The 26,915-nt window shown below is 36.2% G+C and overlaps 1 protein-coding gene across 1 annotated transcript in view; it reads left to right on the top strand.

The window, feature by feature from the left end:
* The window catches only part of DACH1 (dachshund family transcription factor 1), a 601,285-nt gene that overhangs the window by 290 nt on the left and 574,080 nt on the right, over window positions 1-26,915 (top strand). The window contains exon 2 of the mRNA XM_006864308.1: window positions 1-586. This exon is cut by the window's left edge and continues 41 nt beyond it. Within this exon, the coding sequence (XP_006864370.1) occupies window positions 1-586 (586 nt within the window). The remainder of the gene's footprint in view (window positions 587-26,915) is intronic.

Below are 26,915 nucleotides of genomic sequence, written 5' to 3'. Positions count from 1 at the left end.
GTGGCAGCGGCGGCAACGGAGGCGGCGGTGGCGGTGGCGGCGGCAGCAACTGCAACCCCAGCCTGGCGGCCGCGAGCACCACTAACAACGGCGGCAGCGGTATTAGCGCTGGCGGCGGCGGCGCCTCCAGCACCCCCATCAACGCGAGCACCGGCAGCAGCAGTAACAACAGCAGTAGTAGCAGCAGCAGCAGTAGTAGCAGCAGCAGTAGTAGCAGTAGCAGCAGCTGCGGCCCCCTCCCCGGGAAACCCGTGTACTCGACCCCGTCCCCAGTGGAAAACACCCCCCAGAATAATGAGTGCAAAATGGTGGATCTGAGGGGGGCTAAAGTGGCTTCCTTCACGGTGGAGGGCTGCGAGCTGATCTGCCTGCCCCAAGCTTTCGACCTGTTCCTGAAGCACTTGGTAGGGGGCTTGCACACGGTCTACACCAAGCTGAAGCGACTGGAGATCACGCCGGTGGTGTGCAATGTGGAACAGGTTCGCATCCTGAGGGGACTGGGCGCCATCCAGCCCGGAGTGAACCGCTGCAAACTCATCTCCAGGAAGGACTTCGAGACCCTCTACAATGACTGCACCAACGCAAGGTAAAGAGCTGGGGGCCCATTCCTGCCCGCCTCCTCATCCTTCCCTCTTTCTCTTCCCGACGCCGCTAGGTCCGCGTGCCCGCGAGCCGCGCGCCCCGGAGAGCGCGGCCTTCTCCTCCCCTTTCTCCCGGCTCGTCAGCCGCGCCCAACCCCCTGAGAAGTTGGCACCTCACCCTGCCTAGATGCCGCTCTTCCGGCCCGGAACGCTGGCCTAGGCGCCAGGGCTTGGCTGCAATGGGGATGCGGGCACCCCAACACTTGGGGCGGAGGGGGCATGAAAGGGATGGACCGCGCTTTTCTGGGAGTCACAGACCCTTTGCCGGGACGCGCTGGCATCTGGGGACTCCCACCCTCACCCCCTTGGCGCTGTTGCCCGACCGTGAGCTTCCCGGGACTGGGCTTCCGCGGCGAGGCTCTGGGCACCGGCCGGGCTGCTGGGTGGCGTCTGTGGAACGGGAGGAGGTTGTGACCCGGTCCGGCGGGATTCGACCAGCTGGGCTACGCGCTCGGAAGAGGGGCCCGTAAGGAAGCCGAGCGAGTGGGGCAGCAGGCGGGGAGGGCTCTTAGAGGTCGAGAGGGGAACGGCGCCCGAGGCCTAGGAGCTCAGCAGTCCCAGGGGATTCGGCACCGAGCACATCCCGGAGCCCCGAAGGGAAGCCGGATGAGGGGAGGGGTCTGTGTGTGCGCGCATGTGTGCGTGTGTCCGCGAGTGAGCGAGTGCAAAGGAAATAAAGGAGTACGTTTGCCCCGGGGCAGAGGAGGAGGACATCAGCAGAATCCTTCTCGTGGGGATGATTCCGCGGAGCCCCAGACTCTTAGAAAGCTAGAGAGGGAAAGAAGACCGTAGCTCACTCGTTCCCTCGCTCTCTCTCTCCTTCCAAAGTTTTATTTGTTTATTTCTAAGGTCAGTCGCCCTCCCAAAGAGCAGGTGCACGCTTTTGCATCGGTTTGCTCTTCGAGTCTGATTATTCCGTGCAAAGCGCTTCCTTAGCCCGGCCACCACACCCGGAAAGTCAGGACTAGATCCCTGGCCGGACTACTTTTATGCCAATGAACGCTCAGTGGGGGAGGATCTACCGAGAGGGGGCGGGAGTGGGGCATTTTGTCAATTTAGGGGTAGAAATGTTCCTTTCACCCCTGTTTAGAGTTCCGTTTTGTCCCACCGTTGGCTGCAAAGATGCGCAGAGGGAAAAGTTCAGAGATGCCAGCAGGAAGAGAGTAGGGAAAGTTGGAGCCCTAGAACTAGCTCGAGAGAACTGCGCGCAAAATCTGTGCTCGGAGTTTTCCGTACTCTTCAAATAAGTTTAAAGATCTGAAGAAGCAACTGAGTTTTGCATATTGCGAGTTAGAGAATGTGAGATTGGAAGGAAAGATGGCTAGGACAAAACCAACGCGAACGAGAGTGAAAAAGCCCTGAACTATTTATTTCTTGGAAAAACCAAACCAAAAAAACACTCTGCCTGCAGAAGGCTGTAGGGAGAAAAAGATGCCAACTCCAACTCAGCAAATTTCCCATCCTGATCTAGCCAGAAACTTTTTTTTTTTTTTGTCGTTTTAATTTACCATTCTTCGTTAATGGGGCATGGATCTGAGGTTCTGAACTTTAATTTTTACTAACTTTTTGTGAATGGGGTGTGTGTGTTTGTGAGCGCCCACACCCAAGTGTGTGGACAGGTGGCAGTAAAGATTGAGGGGACTCTTGATTACTGAACGTTATTTACTCAGATAATTGGAATTCTTAGACTTCCATAGATAAAATGTTTGGCAAAAATCTATTATTAAAACTAGTTGAATCAGCACAGAAAATTGTTACGGAATTGTTATATAAAGGATGCTAGTTGCAATTTGAAAGCCAGTTCAGATGTGTGTTATAAAACAGTCTACCTATGCAGTAAATTGGTGAAGCACTAACTACTGTTTTTCCTTTAGTCATCAAACATCCACTCTGCTCTTGAATCTCTTTGTGTGTTACCTACAGCACCCATGGTACTAGATAATCGATGACCATTTCATATATATATATATAAAATTGCTCAAGGAATCTTCAGTGATTGTAATGTTATAATCAAAGTAAAATAAGTAACATTACACTGTTTACAGCTATTCTCTTCATCTCCCCCGCCCCGACCCCCGACCCGAACTTTTGAACCAAGACTTGGAATTCAAGGCTTCCCTATATATAATTGAATCGTATTTTTAAAGTTACTGTTTGTTTTTTTTTAAAGGTGTCTGTTTGAGATTAACAGAAATTTGCTGCTTTAAATTTACAAAGCTAAAAGTTAAATCCAGTATAACTGCCTACCCTTCAAAAAAAAGATATATCTCTTCATTACACTAATTGTTACAGTCACCTGGTCTTAATATTTTGCAATTAAATGGGTTGTCCTAAAAAGCCTACTTCAGATTATTTTAAATTAAAATATGGTAAAATTGTTGATTTGCTACTGCATTTTGATCTTTTAGGACTCCACAACTTAACTCAGACTTATGTGTATGCAGACACTGTAGTTATTAACAGGAAGTATAGTTGTACACATCTACCTAGGATTCTCTCACTCTCCTATTAATCTAAGAAATAGAAAACTTGAACTAGTACTGTGTACTGTTCACATCTTGTTACACCATTGTATTTTAACATCAGACACAGTACTATTGTCCTATTTCCTAATTTCAAAAGCAGTATACTAAAATGTTTTACATCTTGAACTAAAAAAACTAAAGTTACTTTTGCCATTCAGGTCCAGTTTCTGCCTTTGCTATTAAGATCATTTTTCATTCATCCAGATGTACTGATTTGTTTTACTCAGAGATACATTTCAGAAATATGTTTTTGAAAGAAAGGTTCTTCCTCCTTTGGATACTTAAGAGAAATTGAGGGAATAATTTATGCAGTGGATAAGAGAAACTGTGCAAAAAGGTAAACTACAGAAAGCATATAGTATATATGAAACATTGAATGTTAGCACATACAGTTTATTAATTTTTCAAAACATTTCTAGTTACGTCTTACAATTGCATTTGCCAAATGTTCTTCTAAATGCCTGGGAATTAGAGGAACCAAAATTATGCTAATGAAAAGAAAGATTCATAAACTTGCTTAAAAGTGGTTCAATGAGTTAGTAGCAAACCTTACCATGGAATTAAATTGCTTGGAGCTATTGCATCAGTATGCTATGAAAACTATGATAAATGCTGAAACCATCTGTCATTTTACCACAAAGAGGGGAAAAAATAGACTATCACCTGCTAAAAGTGATAGTCTCTCAAACCATGAAAGAAAATGCAAGAAAATATATTTAAAAGTTGTCAAAGGACAAAGTCTAATCTTGATTCATTTCCTCTAATTTTTATTTTTTTAAATTAAACATTACCTGTATGAACTTGGCTGTTGCAGTAGAGGTCAGTTCATTAACTGGTAGCCATTAAACAACAACACAAATAATAAAAGTAATTATGTACATGGTCAACTCTCTATTTGTGTGAATCGATTGCTTGTTTGTAGATTCACGTTCGGATTCAATTTTCCGTGAACTTAGGTATTAAACAGTGATTCTGTCCTATTGTTTTATCTAAAATTCTTATTTCTTTGAATACTGTTAGGGCATGATTTCTACTTTAGAATCTTTCCAACTTGATTGTGATTTGGGTCTGATGTAGTTCTAGATTAGTAGTGTTATTAACTTAAATGGATTTCTGTTAGTTTTATGGGATGTTTTATATATATATATATATTCACAGAAAATGCTATTTTGTCTTACAAGATATCCAAGGAGAGCAAATTGGTAGACTTTGCAAGCCTACTATGTTTCTGTAGATACATGTGAATGGAATTTTAGGACAAAAAGTACAAAATATTTCCCCACATTTAGCTCTATTTGTTTGTTAGAAGTCTGTTTTTGTTTTTGTTTTACTAGTTTTACTAAGATGGCATGCTGAATCAGTCTGTATTTATTTAACATTTCCTCCATTGCATGCTTTTTGTTGGCATGGGTCTAGAAAGTTTCAAATGATTACAGATGCACTTCTGACAATTATGATACTGCACAGGGAAATTCAGTAACTGCTTCAAATTTAGAGGGGCTTTGCTTCTGAAGTTTTTGTCTTGTAATAGATTAATAGTTTTTTTTTAAGCCTCATATTGCTTTTTATAATTTAAAAGAAAAATATGTTCATGATTTGAAGATTGACACTTAAGAATATCTAACTTTAGGTTTTGCTTCACTACTTATTTACAGTATTTAATTATTAGCAAATTATGGTGTACTAACTAAATTATAAGGATATCCTAACCTTGGATTTACCAAGTTCAAAGAAATTATTTTTCAGAATATGAATTCTAGAGTTATTTGGATGTCTTGCAAACCTGTTGTTCTTGTCAGCGTTAGTGTCCAATTTATTAGTTTTATTATAAATACATGTAAATAGAAGATGGTTTATTTTATGACCTACAAAGATTATTAATGTTCTGAAACACAAAATTTTATTTGTACATATGATATTTAACCTTTAAATATTATACAGAAGAAGCTATAAGACAAGCATTTTTTTTTTCTTTTTTTCAGCTCTCACACACAATTTTATGTATTTGCTTTGGTACAGATTTTAAAATCTTTATTTTAGTCCAAATCACCTGGGCTTTTGTTTGCTTGTTTAATATATTTAATTTCACAGAAATTACTTGTAAATTACTGAAACAAATATTAGCCATTCTCCTCTTTCCTCACCACCTCCCCCAGTCCCCTGAGATGTGACACCCAATATTGATTAAAGTCTTGGCTGGATTTGAACATAAATCACTCTTCTATGTGTGATTCAACCGGCAGAGAAAAACACAACATGCTTTATTATTTCTCATTCCATGTTTTGTTTTGGGATGTACGTAGCATTTGTAAATTAGCTTAATGTGCAACCAAGTAGTTGTTATTTTAAGAACAATTTGTGCTTTGATTCTCAATTAGTATTATTTTATCTTTCCAAGTTCCTTTACTAAATTGTTGCATACAACTGCCTTTGCCAATCAAGTAAAATAATCATTTAAATTGCATTGTATTAGCAACATTGAAAACAATAATTGCAAAATATGATATGAACTGTAACTCTCACAGGTTGTAAACTATCTTCCTTTGAATTCTTGCCTGGAGAAATCATTTTGAAGTATGCCTTCTAAATAGGTACAGGTGAGTCTTTCAGAGTTCATTAAACATTTAGATTTTAAGGTTTTCATACTTGGTTCTTTACAAAGTTAAACTTTATCTGAATTTTATCTTTCAAAGGTTTCTTTTTCAGATATTCACCCCAAAAAGTCTCCCCCAAACAGAAAAGTAAGATTAAGTTATGTACCTTCAAAGTGACAGGAAAAGCTAAACAAAAAACAACAACTCAAATACTTGGGTATATTAAAATGTAATTGAAACATTTATTTTCTCATTTTGTAATTGTTTTGCATACAGAAAGACCTTAGGACGATGTGTCATTCTCTTAAAATTCGTTATGATTGGTCTGTTACAGTGATGTGATATACACAGACACACACCATGGGGCTTCAAAATGCTTGTGAGAAAATGGAATTCAAAGCTAATGGAAAATTTCCATAAACTTTTTGATGCTCCTGTGTGTGTGTGTGTGTGTGTGTGTGTGTGTGTGTTTTGTCTAAATGCTGCAGCTTTAAGTATTTTAGCTGAGAATGTATTTCTATTTTCAGGATTTAAGACTGCATTAATAACCCCCTTTTCCATTATATTTTGTTTGCTCACTCATTAAATTCTTAACTAAAAAAAAACAAACAAAAACACCTGAATTAAAAATCCATTTTATAGGTAAGTATGAGGGGGCTTCAAAAAGTTTGTGGAAAATTGGATTGAAAAAACCATGAAATTTTTCCAGGAACCTTTTGAAACCCCCTTGTACCTCTAAGGCATAGCAAAGACTCTGAATAAGCCCAGGTTGTTCCTCTCAACTTGACAGAAATATTTCCTTTTCTCAACTTGACAGAAATATTTCTTGTGGACAGTCTAAGTTGCTTTTATTTTTGTTACTGTAGCTTTCTTCTAAATATGCTTTTCTTGCTGAAATTTGATGTCTACCATATATCACAAGACAGGAATGACTTCATTATTCCAAATTATTTCTTTCAGAAATACAGCTACTAAGGATAATATATTTATATATTTGTCTAGCAATTAACTATTATTAGATAAATTGGCAATCACTTATTTGTTTTGTATAGTGCTATTTTCTTGAAGAAGTATCTTAGAATATTTTAAAGAATGTGTCTAATGCTGCTCATTACAGACAACTCATGACTATGTTTGAATGTCCATTTTCAACCTATTATCAATTTGTAAATTAGACAACAAACTGATGAATATGCATTTTTTCAACTTAAAGATAGTATTAAAATTAGTTGAATAAGACAGTAGATAAATGTCTAATCAAAAAACAAAAGTCAAATTGTGTATAGAGAAATCGCCACTTGGTCAAACCTAGGACATTAAACCAGATACCTTTTAAATTTTGTGGCATATCCTGACAAGTTTTTAAGAGAGCTTTGATGTACTCATTTTTAAAAAGGTAGTTTTAGATTCTTCTAAAATGCATACTGAATTAGTCATGATTGGATTTTGTCAGGGGTGTGGCCCTGTTGATTTTTGATCTAACATGGCTTTGTGTTGATCCATGATGTCAAGTGAGGGTCGTTCTGCCCCTCAGAGATGAATAATTTGAAGGAAACACATCAAAGACAATTCATTAAACTAGAAAATTTGTGATAAGCCATCATTTGTTTATATTACTGGTGTGGTGCTGTAGGATAAGCACTTGACCACAAGGTGAGTTTGAATCTCAATGTCGGCAGTACAGATCCACTGGCTGCTCCTCAAAAACCCTATACGCAGTCACTAAGAGTTGGAGCCAACTTGACGGCACCTAACAACAATAATGATGTTGTTGTTAAGTGCCGTACACCCAGTTGCAACACATAGGGACCCTGTATAGGGGTTCTGATGAGCAGCTTGTGTGCTTGAACCACCGACCTTGCAATTTAAACATTTTTTGCAGTCTGGTGCAGTAACCCACAGTGCCACACAGTATATACACACATAAAACCAAATGTATATTTGATTTTATATATATATATATGTATGTATACAAAGTATAAGTATATTGAAGTGTCTAAATCTATAGTACAGCTACACACTGAATAATCCGTTGCTTAAAAAAAAGTTATGGAGCGTAATGATGTATAAAAATATATCTTAATTGAGTATCTAAAGCATATTATTTTAAAAGATGAGTGTAATACCTGGAATTTATTATGTGGTTCTGGGAGGATATCGAAAGTATTTACAATGATTTAAATAAAACAAATGTAACTTAACTTTAAGTAGACTTCTAAAAACTATGTAGTGGGTTTTGAAGATAACATTTTTGATGAAAATCATATATATTTTAAAGCATTATTTTCATATAAAGTAGATATTGAAACATTGTTGATGTATGCCATTGAGTCAGTTCCAATTAACAGTTTCTGAGGCTATAAATCATTACGAGAGCAGAAAGCCTCATCTTTATGCCGTAAAGTGAGTGGTGGATTCTAATCGCTCAACTTATGGTCAGCAGAACTTATGAACTTATGTCATAACCCCTGAAACTACCAGGGCATCATGTTATATTAGCTACTTTTATTTAGTAATGTTGAATATTTCATAAATGTTTTTCTTTCCGTATTATACATAAAGTAGTAACGAATAAAGGACTTACTTATATTTGAATTCATAGTGTATCAAATATTTCTAAATAGATTGGTCTCCCAGTCACAGAAGAACAACTTACTTTTCCTCAAAGACAAAGTACATATTGTTGTTGTTGTTGTTGTTGTTATGTGCCGTGGAGTCCGTTCCGACTCGTAGTGACCCTGTATAGGGTTTCTGAGGTTATAAATCTTTATGGGAGCAGAAAACCTCATCTTTCTCCCACAGAACAACTGGTAGTTTCGAACTGCATATACTAGGTGAAAGAAAACAATTTTATGGGAGTATTAGAAGCACATGTAGTAATTAATTGTTAATTTAACTTAAGACATACTGGTCATTTCTTAAGGAAACTGAAAACCTAAATCCATTGCCATTGAGTCAATTTGGACATAGAGTGACCCCATAGGACAGGGTAGAACTTCCCTGTGAGATTGCCAAGGTTGCAAAACTTTACAGAAGACTGCCACATCTTTATCTCACAGAGTGGCTGGTGAGTTCAAACTGCTGAACAGATGAGCTAACAGATGAGTGCTTTAACTGTGCAACCAGGGTTCTTTCTCTTAAGAAAACGGGATAAAAGGTAAAATATTTTGCTCAAGAAATACTTTGTAATATTCACTAAAGAGGTAAAGGAAGCATTTTGTTATAATCTTGTACTGATTGTATCCTGGTGTGGTGCTGTAGGATTAGCACTGGACTGCTAACCGCAAGGTCAGCAGTTCAAACCCACCAGCTGCTCCTCAGAAACCACATACAGGAATGCGATGAGTAGGAACCTACTAGACAGAATTAGACAATAGCAGTATTTCTATTAATATATTCAATATTTAAAAAACATTGTTTGTATATAAACAAGGCAAATTAATGAAGATACAACATCTTAGAACTTCATAGTTTGGTTAAATTATATTGATACCGTCAACAGTATTAATTCCCATTTTGTGTTTGAACTTAACTGATTTTTTTCTTTAATTCTTGGAAATGAAATTTATTTTTTGAATTATGCAATTCAAAAATTAAACAGCAATTAAATAATTATAATCGTGGCACTATGGGTTAAAGTGCTGCACTGCAAAGTTAGTTTGAACAGCAAGGTCAGTAGTTCAAGCTCACCAGCTGCTCCCCAGAAAACCTATACAGGGTCACTATAGGTTAAAACCAATTTTACAGCACTTAACAACAATAACAACAATGCAATATTACCTTTGGGTTTTAAAGGGATAAATTAAAACATTTGTAATAGACATATAGATGTTCTAGTGTTTACAACAAATATAAACTTTTTATCAGTATTTTAGAGTCTTGTAGTACTGGTGTGGCACTGTGGTCTATACAGTGGACTGCAAAGTCAGTTTGAACAGCAAGGTCTGTAGTTCAAGCTCACCAGCCACTACTCGGAAACCCTATGCAAGGTCACTGTGGGTGGGAACTGACTCGACAGAACTTTAACAACAACGTGTGTATAAACTTTTTCTATTAAATATAATAGTATTTACAGTATTTATATATAGACAAAATGGGCTAAGATTAATAGAAATAAAAATATAGCACAAAGTTGAATGTATATATGTGTATTTGCATAAAAATGTTAATCATCATGAAAAGAGGGAAATTAATCTAAGTTTTCAATCCTTTTACTAATAAGGATTGTTGTTGTTAAGTGCCATCAAATAGGTCTGACACATAGTGAGCCTATCTAGGGGTTTCCAAGGAGCGGCTGGTGAGTTTGAACTGCTGACATTGCAGTTCAAATTGACCTTGAGGTCCAGTGCATTATCCTGTAGCACCACACCAAGACTCCATATATATGATTTTTTTATATGTAATAAATACTAAATTATTAGGTACTAGACCTGCATGGACTCCTGGTGTGGTGCTGTAGAATCAGCACTGGACTGCGACCCACATGGACCACAGTTTAAACCCACCAGCTGCTCTCCCGAAACCCTACCGGAAACCCCGTATAAGGGCATGAGCCGAAACCAACTAGACAGCACTTAACAACAACATGAACAGAACCTATTTGTTATTGAATAGCACTTGATGTGCCTGGTGTCATTATTCCATTTTTTAAAATTGGTTTATTTCATTACTTCTTGAGCTTTTCAGCAAGTGTCATTTAAAATGATAGGAAAACAATTTCAAAACCTTAAAAAAAAAAAAAAAAAGATTGCTCTTCTAAAAGGCTTGCTTTCAATGAGATGAGTTAGGAATGAGGTCAATGGGTTAATCTGCAGATCTCTATGTTGTTGTTGTTGTTGTTGTTATGTGCCGTGGAGTCGATTCCGACTCGGAGATGTGCTCCCACTTTTTCCAGGGGACTGTAATTCTCTTTGAAAACACCTGGTAGATGTCCAGTTAAATGGAAATCAATTACTTTCTCAATCATTCCATGGCATTTTTCAAGTTATTACGTCATTGGTAAAAGTGCAAAGCATGCACACATTTTTTATAAAGTAGAAAAAAACTTGTAAAACAGCAACTACTTAAAACTTTCTGCCTCACCAAAATCTTAAGGAATTTATAATAACTTTACATAATGAATATAAAATGTTTAGTAAGAGGTTTAAGTTTGCATTTAGCTATGTAAATAAAAATAGACATGTATAATTTGACTTTTTGTCTCATTTGTTCTGCATTAATTTCAGGAGCAAAGACTAAAAGTGGGTAACAAATGTTTGTGAAAATATCTTATGACCCTGAGTTCTGACGCCTTTATTCTTAGCCTCCTGAGAAGCTTCTGTTGAGTGTGCATCATAATCAAATATGGGTATATGTTTGCTCTTCACTGTTTTCTCCCTTCACACCACTGACAGAACATGCAGATTTGAACTTAGAGCCAGAAACAGTGCTTCCATGCTTCAAATTGCCAAAAGACCCCCAGGGATAGAAACTTGACCTGCTTTTATGAAACCATAGAATTACATTTATACAAGCTACCCCATGGGAAAGGAAGAACTCATCCCAATTCAAACCTTAATATTGGAGCCTTCTTCCTCAAATTTGATTTTTTCTTTCTGCTAATACCTGTTTGGCTACCAAATTTAGTAACGAGATAGTCTTAGGAATTTAAAAAAATATTATTCACCTATGACATTTCATGTTTAAGTCAAAAATTTGCAGCTATTCATATTTTCTTATGCTACTAAGGCTTCAATTTTAATAACAAATTACATATAAAATATATGTCCTAGATTTAAGGACATTAAACATGAATTTGTCTTATGGGATTTAAAAATATTTATTTATGTATTTATTTACTTGAAAATAATGAATGTCTCTTCATTAACTGTCAGCCAAGGGAGGGTGGAGACTATGTTTAGCATTTTTCTTATAATAAAATTTTAGAATAAAGACTTTTTCTTTCATAAATATATTTAATTTTCTTAAGCTCACATTTTAAATGGATATATTTCTTATTTTGTGTTTATTTAAATCACCCAGAGCAGTTTCAAAAGACTTCTCTTGCCAGTCATTGTAACAAATAACAGTGATAAATTTAATAGGTAAAGATCTATTTATTTAATTTGACTCACTTGTATAGTTTTGAGGAATGGGACAAAGTTTGAAAACTTTAGGTATGGAGTAGCTTGCTAGATTTCTTGAATATACACATGCTGTTGTGTATGTGCTAGTATGTCCAAATACATAACTGATATAAAGTAGTTGGGACATAATTAACTCTTTGCTTCTAACTGATGGTGTTCTATGTATCACCATTAGATGACAGATTGAGTACCTCAGCTGTGCTTAGTTTCACATACACATACATGATGACGCATTCTAAATGGAAAAGCAGCAAGCACACAGAGCAACATACACACACACACACACACACACACACACACACAGATACTGTTGCTTTTGTTAAGAACCATCTAGTTGAATCCTGTATAGGGTTTTCAAGGACCAACTGGTGAATTTGAGCCACCGACCTTGTGCTTCAAACTGTCCTTGCAGTCCAGTACTTTATCCCACAGCACAGACTTCAAAATATGTCCTATTGTAAGTTATAAGTTATGTTAAGTAATTCCAAGACTGAATTTTGGAAATAAAGTCAATACATTACTTTTTCCATTCAAAAAGCAAAACAAAACACAAATATGATTTCTACCTTTCACTTTTTCTTTTTTCAGGTAACACTGAAAAAAATATTTGAATAAGTTATTATTGCTTCCCTATAAGAACCAAACATACAAAATATTAAGAATCATCATCATAATAAATCAATTCTTGGACTGCAGGAAAACACTGACGTTTCTAATGGAAAGTTTGCCTCTTTTCTTTCCATCATAACTCATGATCATCCAGGAGAATCTACTTGGAATTGCAATCATATGTTGCTATATTCTTTTTGCTGGCTGTTATTGTGGTTAAAAAACAACAATACTTACTTACTTCATTGAAGCTAATCATTTGAAGGAAACTGAAAAATACTTAATTTGTATGCTTTTAATATTACTTTAATGTTGTATTTATAAAATATCAATACTTGAATAAATATTTAATTGAAAAGCTTATTCCAAATATTGCTCCCCATTTTTCTGAATGTGATAGAAGGAAGGAAAGGAGGTGTATCAGTTGGGTATACCAGATGACTCAATTGCATTATGTAGGTTTTAAATGTGTGTGTGTGTGTGTGCCATCAAGTCAGTTCCAACTCATAGCAACACTATATAGGGTTTCCAGGAGCAGGTGATGAGCTTGAACTGTAGATATGGTTGCCAGTTCAGTGCTTGTCCTATAGTGCCACACAAGGGCATATCTATATATATTGTTGTTAAGCACTGTCGAGACAGTTCCAACCCATAGCAACCCTGTAGAGGGTTTCCAAGGAACAGCTAGTGAGCTTGAACCACTGTCCTTCTGGTTCAAATCAACTTTGCAGTCCAGTGCATTAACACACAGTGACTCTCTCCCTCTCCCTCTCTCTCTCTGTGTGTATATATATATATATATATACCACACCAGAACTCAGCTATTTTTCTTTCTCTTTCTTTCTTGACCCAGATGTGGTGCTGGTGCTGTAGATCACTGAACTGTTAACTGCAAGTCATCAGACAGCTTCATCTTTCTCCTGAGGAATACCAGGGTTCTTTAACACTTAACAACCACTGTAGGAAACTCTCTACAGGGTTGCTATGAGTTGAAACCAACTCAACAGCAACCAGTGATCGATAAGTAGATAGACAGATATTTCAGAGAAGGCATCTTATTCTAACTTTCGTAATGGGGATAATATGAAGGTTTCTTTTTTGTTGGGTTTTATTTATTTATTTATTTTTACCTTTTTTGTCTTCCAGTGATACTTTGCAGCTCTATTTTCAATAATGATTGCTATTTTCAATAATGATTGATAGTATACTATGTGAACTGGGAAAAAAAAAAACACATTAAAAAACTTGCTATAAAATGCATGAAAGGACAGATGGAACTTTTATTCTGTAGGTATTTCTCTATAAGTACAATAATCCCTAATACTGTATAGAATTCTACTTACTATTCAAAACAGGAAGCCTCAGTCATCAAACTAAATTTCATGTTGTCATCTAAGTTATCCTCATAAAAATGTTCTTTTTAACTTCTAGAAACTATTGAAATTTGTCATGATATATAAACATTTTGCTGTGAAATTTACCTATGAAAATCTTACCAAAACAGGAACAAACTCTGAATTTTTGAGCTGTTGGTATTTAGATTGGAGTCCTTAAATTCACAGTGTGAATGTATAGTTTATTTTCATTTATTTATTTACTCTATTCTAGTCTAAGTTTAGGGGGAAAATTAAAATGGTACATTTGATCCAGAGTAAAGTTTTCTTGCTCTCTCATTTGGGGAGTGGGTTAAATAAGGGCCCATGACAGGGATGCTGTTTGTTTTTTCACAAAAGTTGTTTGCGATTTCAGGTACTCTTGGGAAATCTCCTGATCAGATTCACATCTGTTCCTGTCAAAGTGGGTGCTAAGATACCGGTCACCCAGCAACCATGTCCAAGAGGGAATTGGGCCGATAATAACTTCAAAAAGGAATGACAGATGCTAGATTAGGATGAAAGACAAAACGCATGAAAAATGAGCTTGTTAGAGTCAAAAATTTGTTCAAGCACCTTTATGCAAATTAAATGAATATTGAATATTTTGCATGCAGTAATTTATACTTTTTCATTTGATTGAAAAGAAAAGAATAGTGCATTTAAACTCACAAATGTGACTTCTTTCTTTTTGTACTAATTACCATACAAAGCAGAATCTCTTTTTGAAAAATCAGATTAACCACCTGGGTTCTTATATCTCTACGTATGCTACTATGTTTTTCTAATGACAATAACACTCTCTAAAATTACTTATTTTAGCTATTTTTTTTGCACCATAAATATTCTCACATGAATTAAGACTTTTTTTGACTAACATAAATCCATTTCTTGAGAAAGGATTTAAAAAATAACCTTATCCTATTGTCCTTGAAATTGGTTAATGTACATTAATAAAAGATCACTCAAGATGAGTTCACACCAAAAGTGCAGACTTCTCATTGATTGGTTAAATAACAATGAATTAAAGTAGAGCAGAGTGGTATATCTGAAAAGAAAGGAGGCTGGAAGATCTCTCCAAATTTAAGATGCTCTTTGATACATTACCAGTTTTCCTATTGAATTGTTCCCATACTAATCAGAATTTAGAAGGGCCTGATAAAATGTACTGATCGAGAGAGGTTTCTGAGGCTTGGTTTAGCAATGTCTAATGTGGTCACGTAGAGAAATTGATTTTCTTCAGAAATTAATTAATTTTTCATATCGCCCTAAGCTGCAGTTAAAAAGAGTGCATACTTGTCTGTTTTTTCCAGAAATATTGCCTAATCATATTAATACCATTGCCCCAAGGATGAAAAGATAATTGTACAAATGCATTTGGAAATATGTATCACTGAGTATTTATGATTAAATTATGCAAATGACCCAGCTCTCATCCTTTCCAGACCCAGATTGTCTAATTAGGATTGATATGCTGAATAGATGTTCCAGAATTTGAATACAAGCATGTCCAAGGAGCAGAAAATTGGAAATGACAAGGCTGAAATCCAAAGAAAAGTGTCTTTCATTTCTATACTTTGTTAAATGTGCTGTTAGAAGTTAAGTTTTTTACTTCCCGTGGGCTATTTTGTGACTCTTATGTTCCTATTAGACACAAATGTGCAAAATGAACTGCATTTTAACAAATAGCATTTTATTTATGTTTGGTGCTTATTTAAAAATAAATCGTAATTGGTCTGTCAGTCCAAAAGAACATCACCAATAAGTTGCTTCAAACAATGTAACCTTATACTTTATGGTGACCTCACTTCCTCCAAGTTGATATTAGAGCTCTACCTCAAAACCAGCTCTCAAAACTTAGGAGTCTACCAGTGCAATATTTTCTAAGAATATAAGCTTTCTTGAATCATTTTAATTTTCTTTCATTTATCCATTCATGTAAATATCTATCATCTTAGATTTCGAGAAAACTATTTAAGCAACAGCTCTAATTAAGGGGAAAAAAGCAGCACTTTAAATGTAACAATGTTTGAATTTGAGGTCCTCAGCAGGCTTTCCCCCTCATTGATTACACTCATTCATCTTAGATGGAGGGGTGGTAGTGAGGAGCAAGGAAGGGACTGAACTGTCAGGACTCCAGCCTTTGTTAAGCAGCGGGTAGTCACTGCCTCTGAACTCCGCTGGCTCCTGCTTCCCATCTGCAGGATGATGGATTGCTATGTTTAATACATTTCAGCTTTTGTCTGTCATAGTGTGGACAGACAGTACTATCAGTGATTTCAACAGTGATTAAGGTACCATTTCCAACCACTCCTATTGGCCAGACAGCTTCCAGGAATGCCTGATGTAACATACTTATTGGCACGCTTGCCATGTAAATGTATAGTTTAACTAGGCAGTGATTGTATACTCACTGTTTAAGTCAATGCAGAAGTCCACTGAGAATTACTAAACCACATACCCATTTTAGAACAGAATTATTGAAGACAGTATTAAGAACAGTTTGGGTGTCAAACCAGGTACTCATTTCAACTGAGGAGCAGTTGAAAATAAGTCTGTAATCTTAGTATAAGATCAGCATGCGCATAAATGCAGTGCTGTATTCCTTGGACTATGATGTCAGCTGCGACTTGCCTATCAATATTGAATTATTTTTCAATATTAGGATGGCAGAAATATGAGTACTGTGTGCTGTGATGGGATTTGTTAAGGTTTGGGTACTTTGTACTCCTAAGTACAAAGGCCAAACTTTCAACAACCAGAAAGCTCAATATTGTCCTTGGAATGTCTTATTCTATTTTAAAAATCAGTGCTAAGAATATAGAATTAGCTAAAGGAAAAGAAAGTATTCTCTTAAGCCATTCCTCAAAGGCACAGTTTAATTTCAAGATTGAAACTTACTTCTTAATACATTTAATTGATAAATAAAACTATATTATTTGCCACTATGCTATTTCTGCAAATTATATACTGTATTATAAACATTAAATCTTAACTGTATTGAATAAATATATAGTCATAAAATTCTAAGTCATCCAAAGTTATGCAACAAAAATCTAAATTAAGAAAAGGGAAGGAGCTCTGGTAGCGTAGTGGTTACGAATCGGGCTGTGAACTTTAAGGTCAGCGGTTCGAAACTACCAGCCACTCCACAGGAGAAAGATGAGGCTTTCTACTCCCGTAAAGATTTACACCCTCGGAAACCCTGTACAGGGTCGCTATGGGTCGGAACCGACTCGATGGCACTTAACAACAACAACAATTCAATAGATGTCTGTTAACAGGGAAATTTAAAGACAGGCTTAAATGATCAACAGGAAAGGTAAGATGAAAAAGAAAAATCTTAGATTACTTTTTCCCTTACAGAGATAGTTCTTAAATTGCAAAATGTTTATATGCAGCCTTATAGTAAGGATTTCTGGTTTTGAATATATGGTTGCAAGCATACTTCCAAAGTCAGCCCCACAGCACAAATGCCCATTAACATATACATAGCAATTCTTTTCAATCAGTTAAAATAACTAAATGTGTTGGCATATTTGACATCACTGATTTGGTAATAAGGACAGGTGGTGCAGCAGCTCTGGGGAGAGTTACAAAAACATTCATATATTTTGCAAATGATCTTGTCCTTTGTTTTATTTTGAGGCATGCATTACAGAAAGAGTGTTAGCTTAAAAAGTGTGCTTTCATTCTTCATATTCTAAAAGGAGTCATTTGTCAGAATAAATCAAAGATATATCTCATAGTATACTTTAGAAAAGAAACTACATTAATGGGTTTAAATAAGCCTGGGTTCCATTTTAAATCAAAGCAATTCACATTTTATATGCCCCATATATATAATGAAATTATAGACTACCCCTCAACCGTCTTAGACTGCACAATCATTTTAATGTGTGGTTGTCAAACTTTCCGCGGTTGAGTATTGAGTGTTCATTTATTGCCTTCTTAGTGGCGATGGTGGGGCGTGCAGGGAAGTGGAAAAAGTTTTTCTTCTTTTTGAGAAGAATGGGCATTGGTGTCCTGGTGTGGCGCTGTGGGCTAATGCATCAGACTGCAAAGTCGTTTGAACTTTAAGGTCGGTGGTTCAAACTAACTAGCTGCTCCTTGGAAACCCTATATAGGGTCGCTATGGGTCAGAGTTGACTCCATGGCACTTAACAACAGCAACAATTAGCAGGTCGCATGCCCTGAAGTCACTGTGATGTGAAGAATCTCTACCAAGTCAAAAGGAAAATGCATAGCTGAGGCTACTCCAGTGAAGATTGCTGATCTGGAGCTGTCAGCAGCAGACTGAATGGAAGTGAAGGGTGAGCAGCTGCTAAGGGACACTCTTTTCTAAAGTCGAACTACCTCATAGGATGGCCATACCTTTCCTGCTAGTTTCCTAATTATATATTAATAAAATTTATAGAGATAGTGAATAGCCAGTAGAAAACTAGAATGCAACACCTGTCGGAGGCATGAGCCTTAAGAAAGGAGGGTTTCTATTCTGTAAAAAGCTGAGGCTTCCTTCCAAATTACATAGGAAATATAAAGACTTGGCAAACTCAAATGCATATTTTGCCTAGAGTTCAGACAGTTTGGGCTATTCAAAATTGGATCTTGTACACCATTAAGAGTGCATTTGCACAAGTGTTGATACAGTTGTGTGTATGAGTGTGTGTATATGCACGCATGCATGCTCACTGTACATTGCCAACCCTTGTTATACACATTGTTGGTCTTATATTTAGTTAAATAGCATAATTGCAAAGTAATAAATGTCATTTATCTTACTGTAGTTAAATAAAAATATATATGTGCTAGGAACTAAATGAATTAGTTTTTCATGAAACTAAATGAATGAATGTGCTGTCTGGAAATGTTTCAAAGTAGAGGAATAAGGGAATTCCCTTGACTCTCCTCCATACATCCTTGGCCACAGTGTAAGTACCCTAGATTCTGGATGCATGCACAGCAGCTCCGGGCTTGGTTGTTGTTGTTGTTGTCAAGGCTTAGTGTCTAACTATTGCTATCTGGTGTAACCATAGTTTGGGGGATATAGAGAGTAAGGCCAGCAGGTTCAACTTCTTATTTCTCAGAAGCTTCCTATAATGATTCCACCTCTGATGAGGTGAATTACTACTGCATGAAAAAGGAGAAAAAAGGGTTTGGGCCAACTTAGCTAATAAATCACATTGACTGCTTGGCTGATCAGATCAATTGTGCATAAATCAGTACTTTAAAGAGTCTTAAAATAAGATTCTACCAAAGACCAATCGATCCACTGGCTGGTGTAAAGGCATGGTCTCTTGCCCATAGCAAACTGAACAGGAGTCCATACTACTGAGGCAGTGACATACTGTCAAATGCAGAAATGAATGCTTTCAGATCTCAGAGGCATTTGTATGGTGAATAAAACAGTTGCTACTGTGTTGAAGACAAAAACATTTTTGTCTTTCCCAGTTTGCTTTTGTTATCAATTAGAAATATAATTTAATTCTCAATCCATACATGAAAACTCAGTTTTTAAAGTTTAGTGGTAAGTGTAATTTTTAGGAATTGTTTTCAACAAAAATAACATTGTATTATTTAAAAAAGAAAATGCCATCAACAACTAAGGGAAGGTTCTTCGCCCACTTTAGTTGCAGATTTTAAGATTTACTGATCTGCAAGTCAAGAGAAGAACCAGGAAATGTGATTTGAAGTTCTAATTATGCCAGCTATAAGCTGAGAAGTGTTACACCAGTCAGCCTGAAACTTCACGTTCTCAAAAGTCAAATGGGGATTGTGAAGATTACTCTCCTATTATTTCAAAAGAAGGTTGTGAGGATAGAATAGTTGTGATGATAGTTATTTGAAAGCACTTCACAAATATAAAGTTGCTTTTCAAGAGTTGTTATCTATATAGCATTCCCAGTTACATTTCCACACTTCTTTTACCAGAACAGCTTACAAAAGCTAAAGAAAATCTATTTTGGTTCTTGCTGTCACACTTTGCTACTCTTTATAAGGAAATAACAGTGAAATTATAACCATGAAAAAAAGAGACTTTCTGAGTTCTGAAAAATTATATACCCATTTTGTAAAATTTTGTTGGTACACATGTTTATCTCTTTTTGACATATTTAAATTCCAAAGACCAGGCTATTATGTGAAAAACAGTATTATGCCAAAATGGAGGAGGACTACATCCTTATATAACTGCCGAATCACATTATGACATAACTGCCAAACCATTGAGAGTCTGGTCCAGCCTAACCATCAGAGCCAGCTTTACTCTCGCCTTGCCCGCTCAGCATATGTTACTATAAGATGTACGTTAATGCACAAAACAGTCAGTAGATTATTTACAAATGTCATAAATGCAAAATATCAGATGAGATAGTCAATAAGTAATGAATAGGTATATTAATTTTCAGAAATATTTTAACTAACAGGTTAACCTAGTTAAAAGCAAAACAAGATAAAATATAGCTGAAGAATATGCAAAGGAAATACATTTTTGGCAAGAGAATTTTGTTCAGTGCTGTATTCACTGCTCTGCAATTCTCCATGAAAAGAAAAGATCCTATAGAAGTTTAAATAAGGTATTATTGCATCTTTACATTTGCTGGAACATTCTATGGTGATTAGTTCTCTAGGACTTTTTTCTTAAACCAAATACATAGTTTATAGTTACCCTGCAACAAGCATATCAAAGTCCCCAAAATAACTATTCTCAATAGTCTTCTATTTTGAAACTAAGTTTGGGATAGGCCTTCAAGTGTTTTAACATAAAATTAAGTGTCTGCTAAATATTTTGCGAACTTCTCAATAAAATATAGTTTCTCTATTTCAGAATACTACCTTTCTGCCTTTTTTTCTGTGGAGTTATAACAACATCTTGACATTTTGTAAATTGTGTAACTCACATTGTTTTTCCCTGTTTTATTGTAAAATTTAGTAGTTTGTTGAAATTTGATTAGATTGATTTATTCCTTGGAATTTGTCTACAAAAGTCTTTCATGTCTAAAATTCACCAGAAAGAGAGCGATTCAGGTAGATTTCATTAGAACATTTTTTCTTTACATCTTAAATATTTGTGATCAACTGTGGACAGTTTTAGATGGTAGCAATAGAGTTGCTTACTTGTATGTCATCTGTATATCTCTTGAACATATCAATGATGTTGTTGTTAAGTACCTGAAAGTTGGTTTCAACTCATAATGACCCCATTTAGGGTTTCAGAGGAGATGCTGGTGAATTTGAACTGCCGACTTTGCAGTTCAAACCGACCTTGAGGTCCAGTGTATTATCCTACCACACCACCACAAAATTCCTGGTTATATTAATAGATTTTATCAATTGAATTTACTCTGGTGAGTAAAATTGACCTTTTGGGTATTATTGTATTCTCTTGCGTCTCTTTTCATTAAAACTCCAAGGTATTTTCTGACACATAGTAGACACGCAGGACAAACATAGTTGCCTCCCTTAGATAAATTGTTTTGAATATTATTGAATTATGTTAAAATCATGAACCTCTTATTTTTAAAGCATTTTGATTAATAAAAATGTATTTAACAGTTGTTAGGCATATGATAACATGTGTTTAGTCCCTAATGCTTTCCATGTTCTTAAGATAGCTTAAGCACAGGTATTTAAACTTCATATATATAATAACTTGCAAAAAAATTAAACTCTAAAACGGTAGCAATAATTATTGTTAGCACTGGTGATGTTTTAGGGCTCTGGTGTGGTGCTCTAGGATAAGCACTGGGCTGCTAACCACAAAGCCAGTGGTTCAAACCCACCAGCCGTTCCTTGGGAACCCTATGCAGGGTTCTTATGAGTTAGAAACTATTCAGCGGCATACAGCAACAACAGTATGTACAGACACATGTAATTTTATAAGATTGAAATTTAATGTGAATCTTAAGGTTTATTGATTTTGAATTGAGCACTTCAGCGCCACACCAGAACTTCTTTATTATGAATAGCTAACAAAAACTGCTTTTGAAGTATTTAAACATTTGAATTGAATAGTTAGACCAAAAATAAAAGAATTTGCATTTACAATTTAAAACATCACCTCATAATAACCTTGTATAGGGTTTCTGAGAAGAGTGGCTGTTAGGTTTGAACTGTCGACCTTGTGATTAGTAGCCCAGGGCTTATCCTACAGTGCCATACCAGAACCCCAAAACATCAGTGATAACAATAATTATTGCTACTCTTTTAGTGTTTACATTTTTTGCAAGGTTTATATCAAGTGTGGCACTGCAAGGTAATGTGCTGGACCACAAGGTAGGTTTGAATTGCAAGGTTGACGGTTCAAACCCACCAGCTGCTCCTGAGGAACTCTATACAGGGTCACTATGAGTCAGAACCGACTCGACAGCACTCAACAACAACAACAGCATTATGCATGTTACAGATGGGTTCCGCCTGCTTTTAAAGATAAGGGCACAGAGTTAGAGAAGTTTCCTCAAGGTGTTATATAGCTTGGACATGGCAACTGGAAGAATAGGACTCAAGCAATGTCGTTCTAGAACTTTTATTTGCTATGCTATATTGTCCTATGTAAATGATACCTAATCTAAATTATAGTTTGAAGATGCAAATTGTTTCAAAGTAACAATAATCATTTTAAAAATTGAAGTGTTTGTGGTGTGTGCATCAATGTTTCTGTATTAACTCAGTGGTTTTGTGGCGATTTTAATGTTGTTTAGGATTCTTAGAAACACTTTTACATCCAAGACTCATTTATTTTATGAGAAACACTGAAATGACATTACATTTTATATGAATTGTTACTGTAGATGAATTTTCATCATCTAACTACATAATAGAAGACTATTGTATGCTTTCCGAAGTACAAAATGTATGTAACCTCATTCTATATTTATGTTTTTTCATTATTCTCTTTCATTTTTATTCTTTAAATGTTACTGGAATCCATTAGAATAAATTTTTAACAAAACTTCTATCATCAAAGGGAACTTTCTCTTCCAATAAAAAGTATGGTGATGGTGGTTGGTTGTGTACTGTTGAGTCGGTTCCAACTCATAGTGATCCTGTAGTTTCCCAAGCTGTAAATCTTTATGGGAACAGAAAGCGTCATCTTTCTCCCACGGATCATCCGGTGAATTTCAACTGTTGGCCTTGCAGTGAGTAGCCCAATGCATTGCCCACTATACCAACAGGGTTCTTTAATAAACAGTGTTGTTGTTAACTGCCATTGAGTATAGCGAAAGCTATATTTTTCTTATTAAATAAAACTTGAAATACTATATAAACGTATTAAACTGAGTTGTGCCTTCAGACCAGTGGTTATCAGAGGGGTGAAAGGGATATATACGTATATCTGAGTTGGCTCTGTGGGTTAATGCTCTGGACTGCAAAGTTGGTTTGAACCACAAGGTCGGTGATTCAAGCTCACCAGCTGCTCCTTGGAAAAACACATACAAGTTTGCTATGGGTTGGAACTGACTTGATGGCACTTAAAACAACAATCTGTTACAATCCCAGTCCTTTACTGATAGATTCTGATTTATCCTCATGACTCTTCCACAATTCTACTCAGTATTACTGTCAGAGTAAGCCACTCTCGTAATTGAGAGTTTATAATTCCTACTAGATATAAACAGATTATTTTTTAAAGTCCAAAAACCATTCATCTGGGCATATAATTGAAATTTAAATATTAGCTATATAGCAGATAAAACCTCTTGTAGACAGAGTTTGTAGCAAAGTTTCTTCCCAGTGCTTAAACTAGAAAGTGGCTTTGGAGAGGTTTGGGAGAGGATCATTTACCCTTTGCTCTTATCTCAATTAACTGCCTGAATGAGTTCTGCCATCCATGGAATTTGCCCTTATTTTGAGTGTCTTTAGATTTGTTTCCCTTATTTCTTTTTTCACAGCAAAAATGGTATGTTGAAATGTCTGCACCCTCCTGTTCTATATAAAGCATTTGTTGTTGAGCAGATTGACACGTTTCCACGATGTGCGAGTTCCTTGGTGGGGTAGATTCTTCGCTTTGCTCATCATTGCTTTCCCACTTTAATCAAGTACAGGCAATAATGTCTTTTCACCAGGTAATTATTGTTGTGGGAAAGTAAAGGCACTCCACAGTTAAGGTAAGGAGTTGACTGTGGTATACAAAATACTTAGTTTTTCTATTAATCTTTAGTGTCTCATCAGAGTATTGAATATTAAAAGATCATGCATAAGTGATAGATTGCACATATCAAAAACAAAAGGTGACATTTCTCACTAATTCAGAAGAGGAGGTGTAGTGTTTACATATAATATTTAGAGCTATTGTCTGTTTTTAATGATAATTTGCTGAATTTACATCCAACTGTATGCTGAAAAAGTGAGATGGGCCTTAATGTTTCTAATGTTTTTACCAGTTCATAACTGAATCCATCAATCATCCAGTTACATAACTTTCCTACTGCCGCCTTTCCCCTGACTTAGTTGCCTTTTCAAGATGATTTGAACTGTACTCCAAATCTTATGTGATATCAGACTAACAATATCCTGTGAAATGATATAAATTCACCAGAAACTTAAGTAACTCTGCCTTTAAATGTAATTTTAAACATGTCAGCATCATTCTATTTTCAATTTTATTGGTACATGTTCTTGGGACTCTTAAGACCTTTTTATCTTTCTTTATGTAAGGTTCAGTCCTAGGAATTTGGAGGGAACTCTCCTTGGGAAAACAAGGATTCATGGATAGAAGCACTATTTTCACCTCCTCTAGAGACTTCTCTTTTAATGACCTGCCTTTGCCCTTTTTCTCAGACAAATTTTTGATTCTTTACATTTATAACTTCCCTACAACAATAATCACAAACTGTACAAATAGAATGCTCATGCAAATGTTTGTAAGGAATAAATATACCAGGTTTGAACAATGGGCAAAGCTGCAGATAACCTTAACCTACCTCTGTTTACCTAATGACTTTAGTCTGAGCATAATTAAAAATATATATTTTGCTACTAGGAATCCATTTCATATATGCATGGGTTTATTCCTAGCAAAACATGTCCTTACATGACTCTTTGATCATTGGATGACTGAAGACAAGTTCTCTCAGCCATACACTTGTCTTAGTCTCATTGCTGCTGTCAAGTGCCACCGAGTCAGTTCCGGCTCATAGTGACCCTGTATAGGGTTTCCTAGGAGCAACTGGTGAGCTTGAACTGCCAACCTTGTGGTTCAAACCATCGTTGCAGTCTAGCGCATTAACCCATAGCACCACACCAGGACTCCCAGTCTCATTAGAGTGCCTTTAAAAATAATTCATTCAAAATAGTGACTCCTGAGGGGATCTGCTGAACCAGTTAAATTCAAGGCAGAGAGGTCAGCTCAGAAGGTTATGGTGATTATTTGGAATCCCTAAGGGGTCATCTTGATAGATTTTCTAGAAGGACATCAGGCAATCTCACGTGTTTATCATGAAGATGTTTTGAGAAAATTGAAAATTTTCATTGATGAGAAAAAGTCAGGAAAGTTGCACCAAGAATTTCTTTTTCCCTCATGACGATGTTCCTGCTCATCATTCAAGGGTAACAAGGTCTATCCTATGAGGATTTTGTTGGAAAGCCAGACCCCATTCAATCTATAGCCCTGATGTTTCCTCTTCAGGCATCTTTTTGTTTCTCAAACTAAAAAAAAAAAACAAAAACATTTAAAAAGAACACAATTAGATCTCTTGTGAATGCCAAAACTGCCAGTTATGACTTGATGTAAATTGAAGAGCACTGGATTATCCTGGGAAGGGCTAGAGAGGCAGAACCACCACCTTTACAAGTGTATAGACCTAGATGGAGGATATGTAGGGAAATAAAAGGTTCACATTTTGATGTTTTGGTTTAATAGAGATTTTCATGATTTTATAGCAATGCTTTTTTTACTTACTTTCATTCAAGGACTGGTCAATGCTCTTTTTCTTTGGTTCAATATACTGTTACATCAAAGAACACAGAAGTTGAGTTTGCATATACTACGTATTTGAATAGAGCTTTTTTCCTCACTTGCGTGTACCTAATGGACATGAAAACTTGTTGAAGGGTTGTGAACTTTACCATCGTCTGGTGAATGCGGAACTCACAGTGCTGTTGTTTTTCAAAATCAAAAGTGCCCTGGGGTTTTTAAGAATCATTGAGCATTCCAAATCAAACACATTATCTTAAAATTCTGACTCACAGTGACCCTATAGGACAGGGTAGAACTAGTTCATAGAGTTTCCAATGCTGTAAATCTTTACAAGTGTTGTCTGCCACATCTTTCTCCTATGGAGCAGCTGGGTGAGTTTGAACTACTGACCTTTCAATTAGCATCAGAGCACTTAACCACTGCATCACCAGGGCCCCTAGAAGAATCATTACTACACTTTAAGTAACTTTCAGATAATATAAAGCATCAAAAAGAAATAACACACGTTTTTCATACTTCAGTAGTTCTATTGTTAGAATGATAGAAGCGCTTGTTTTCCATAAACTGAAATGTTGAAAATGAAGGTTCTCTTTCAATGAGCCATGTCCAAATGCAGCACTCACCTTGTTTACAGTGCCCTAGCAAGACTCTTGCATATAAGAGTTAGAAGAACTTGATTGAGAAATCATTTTCAGCCTGTTCCAACCTTACTGAGAAAATTGTAAGGGAAAATATTTTTAAATTTGGAAATTTAGTAATAGTTGTGTATATTTTTCTTTCTCTACTTTTCAATATTCACTAACAATTTCCCATAGTCCTTCAGTCTTTTATTATCTTATTCCCATTGCTGTGGGGAACTCATGCTCTTTCTTCCTCCACCCCTCACTTTATTGCTTTGCTTTGTTATCAGTGTTCTTTCCAAAAATGTGCCCTATGGAATGGTTTCTTAGGTTCTATTTTCAGTTCTCTCTCTATATGTTGTTGTTGTGGTTAATTACCGTCAAGTCCATACTGACACAGGGTGATCCTGAATAGTTTCTGAGGCTATAAATCTTTTCAGGAGCAGCAGGTGGGCTGGAATTACTGACTTTGTGGTTCACAGTCCAGTGTTTATCCTACAGAGATTTTATA

The sequence above is a fragment of the Chrysochloris asiatica genome, unplaced genomic scaffold (genome assembly GCF_000296735.1).
Source record: "Chrysochloris asiatica unplaced genomic scaffold, ChrAsi1.0 scaffold00063, whole genome shotgun sequence".
NCBI lineage: Eukaryota > Metazoa > Chordata > Mammalia > Afrosoricida > Chrysochloridae > Chrysochloris > Chrysochloris asiatica.
Note: the sequence above shows the minus strand (reverse complement) of the source record. Positions and strands in the feature narration are given on the sequence as shown.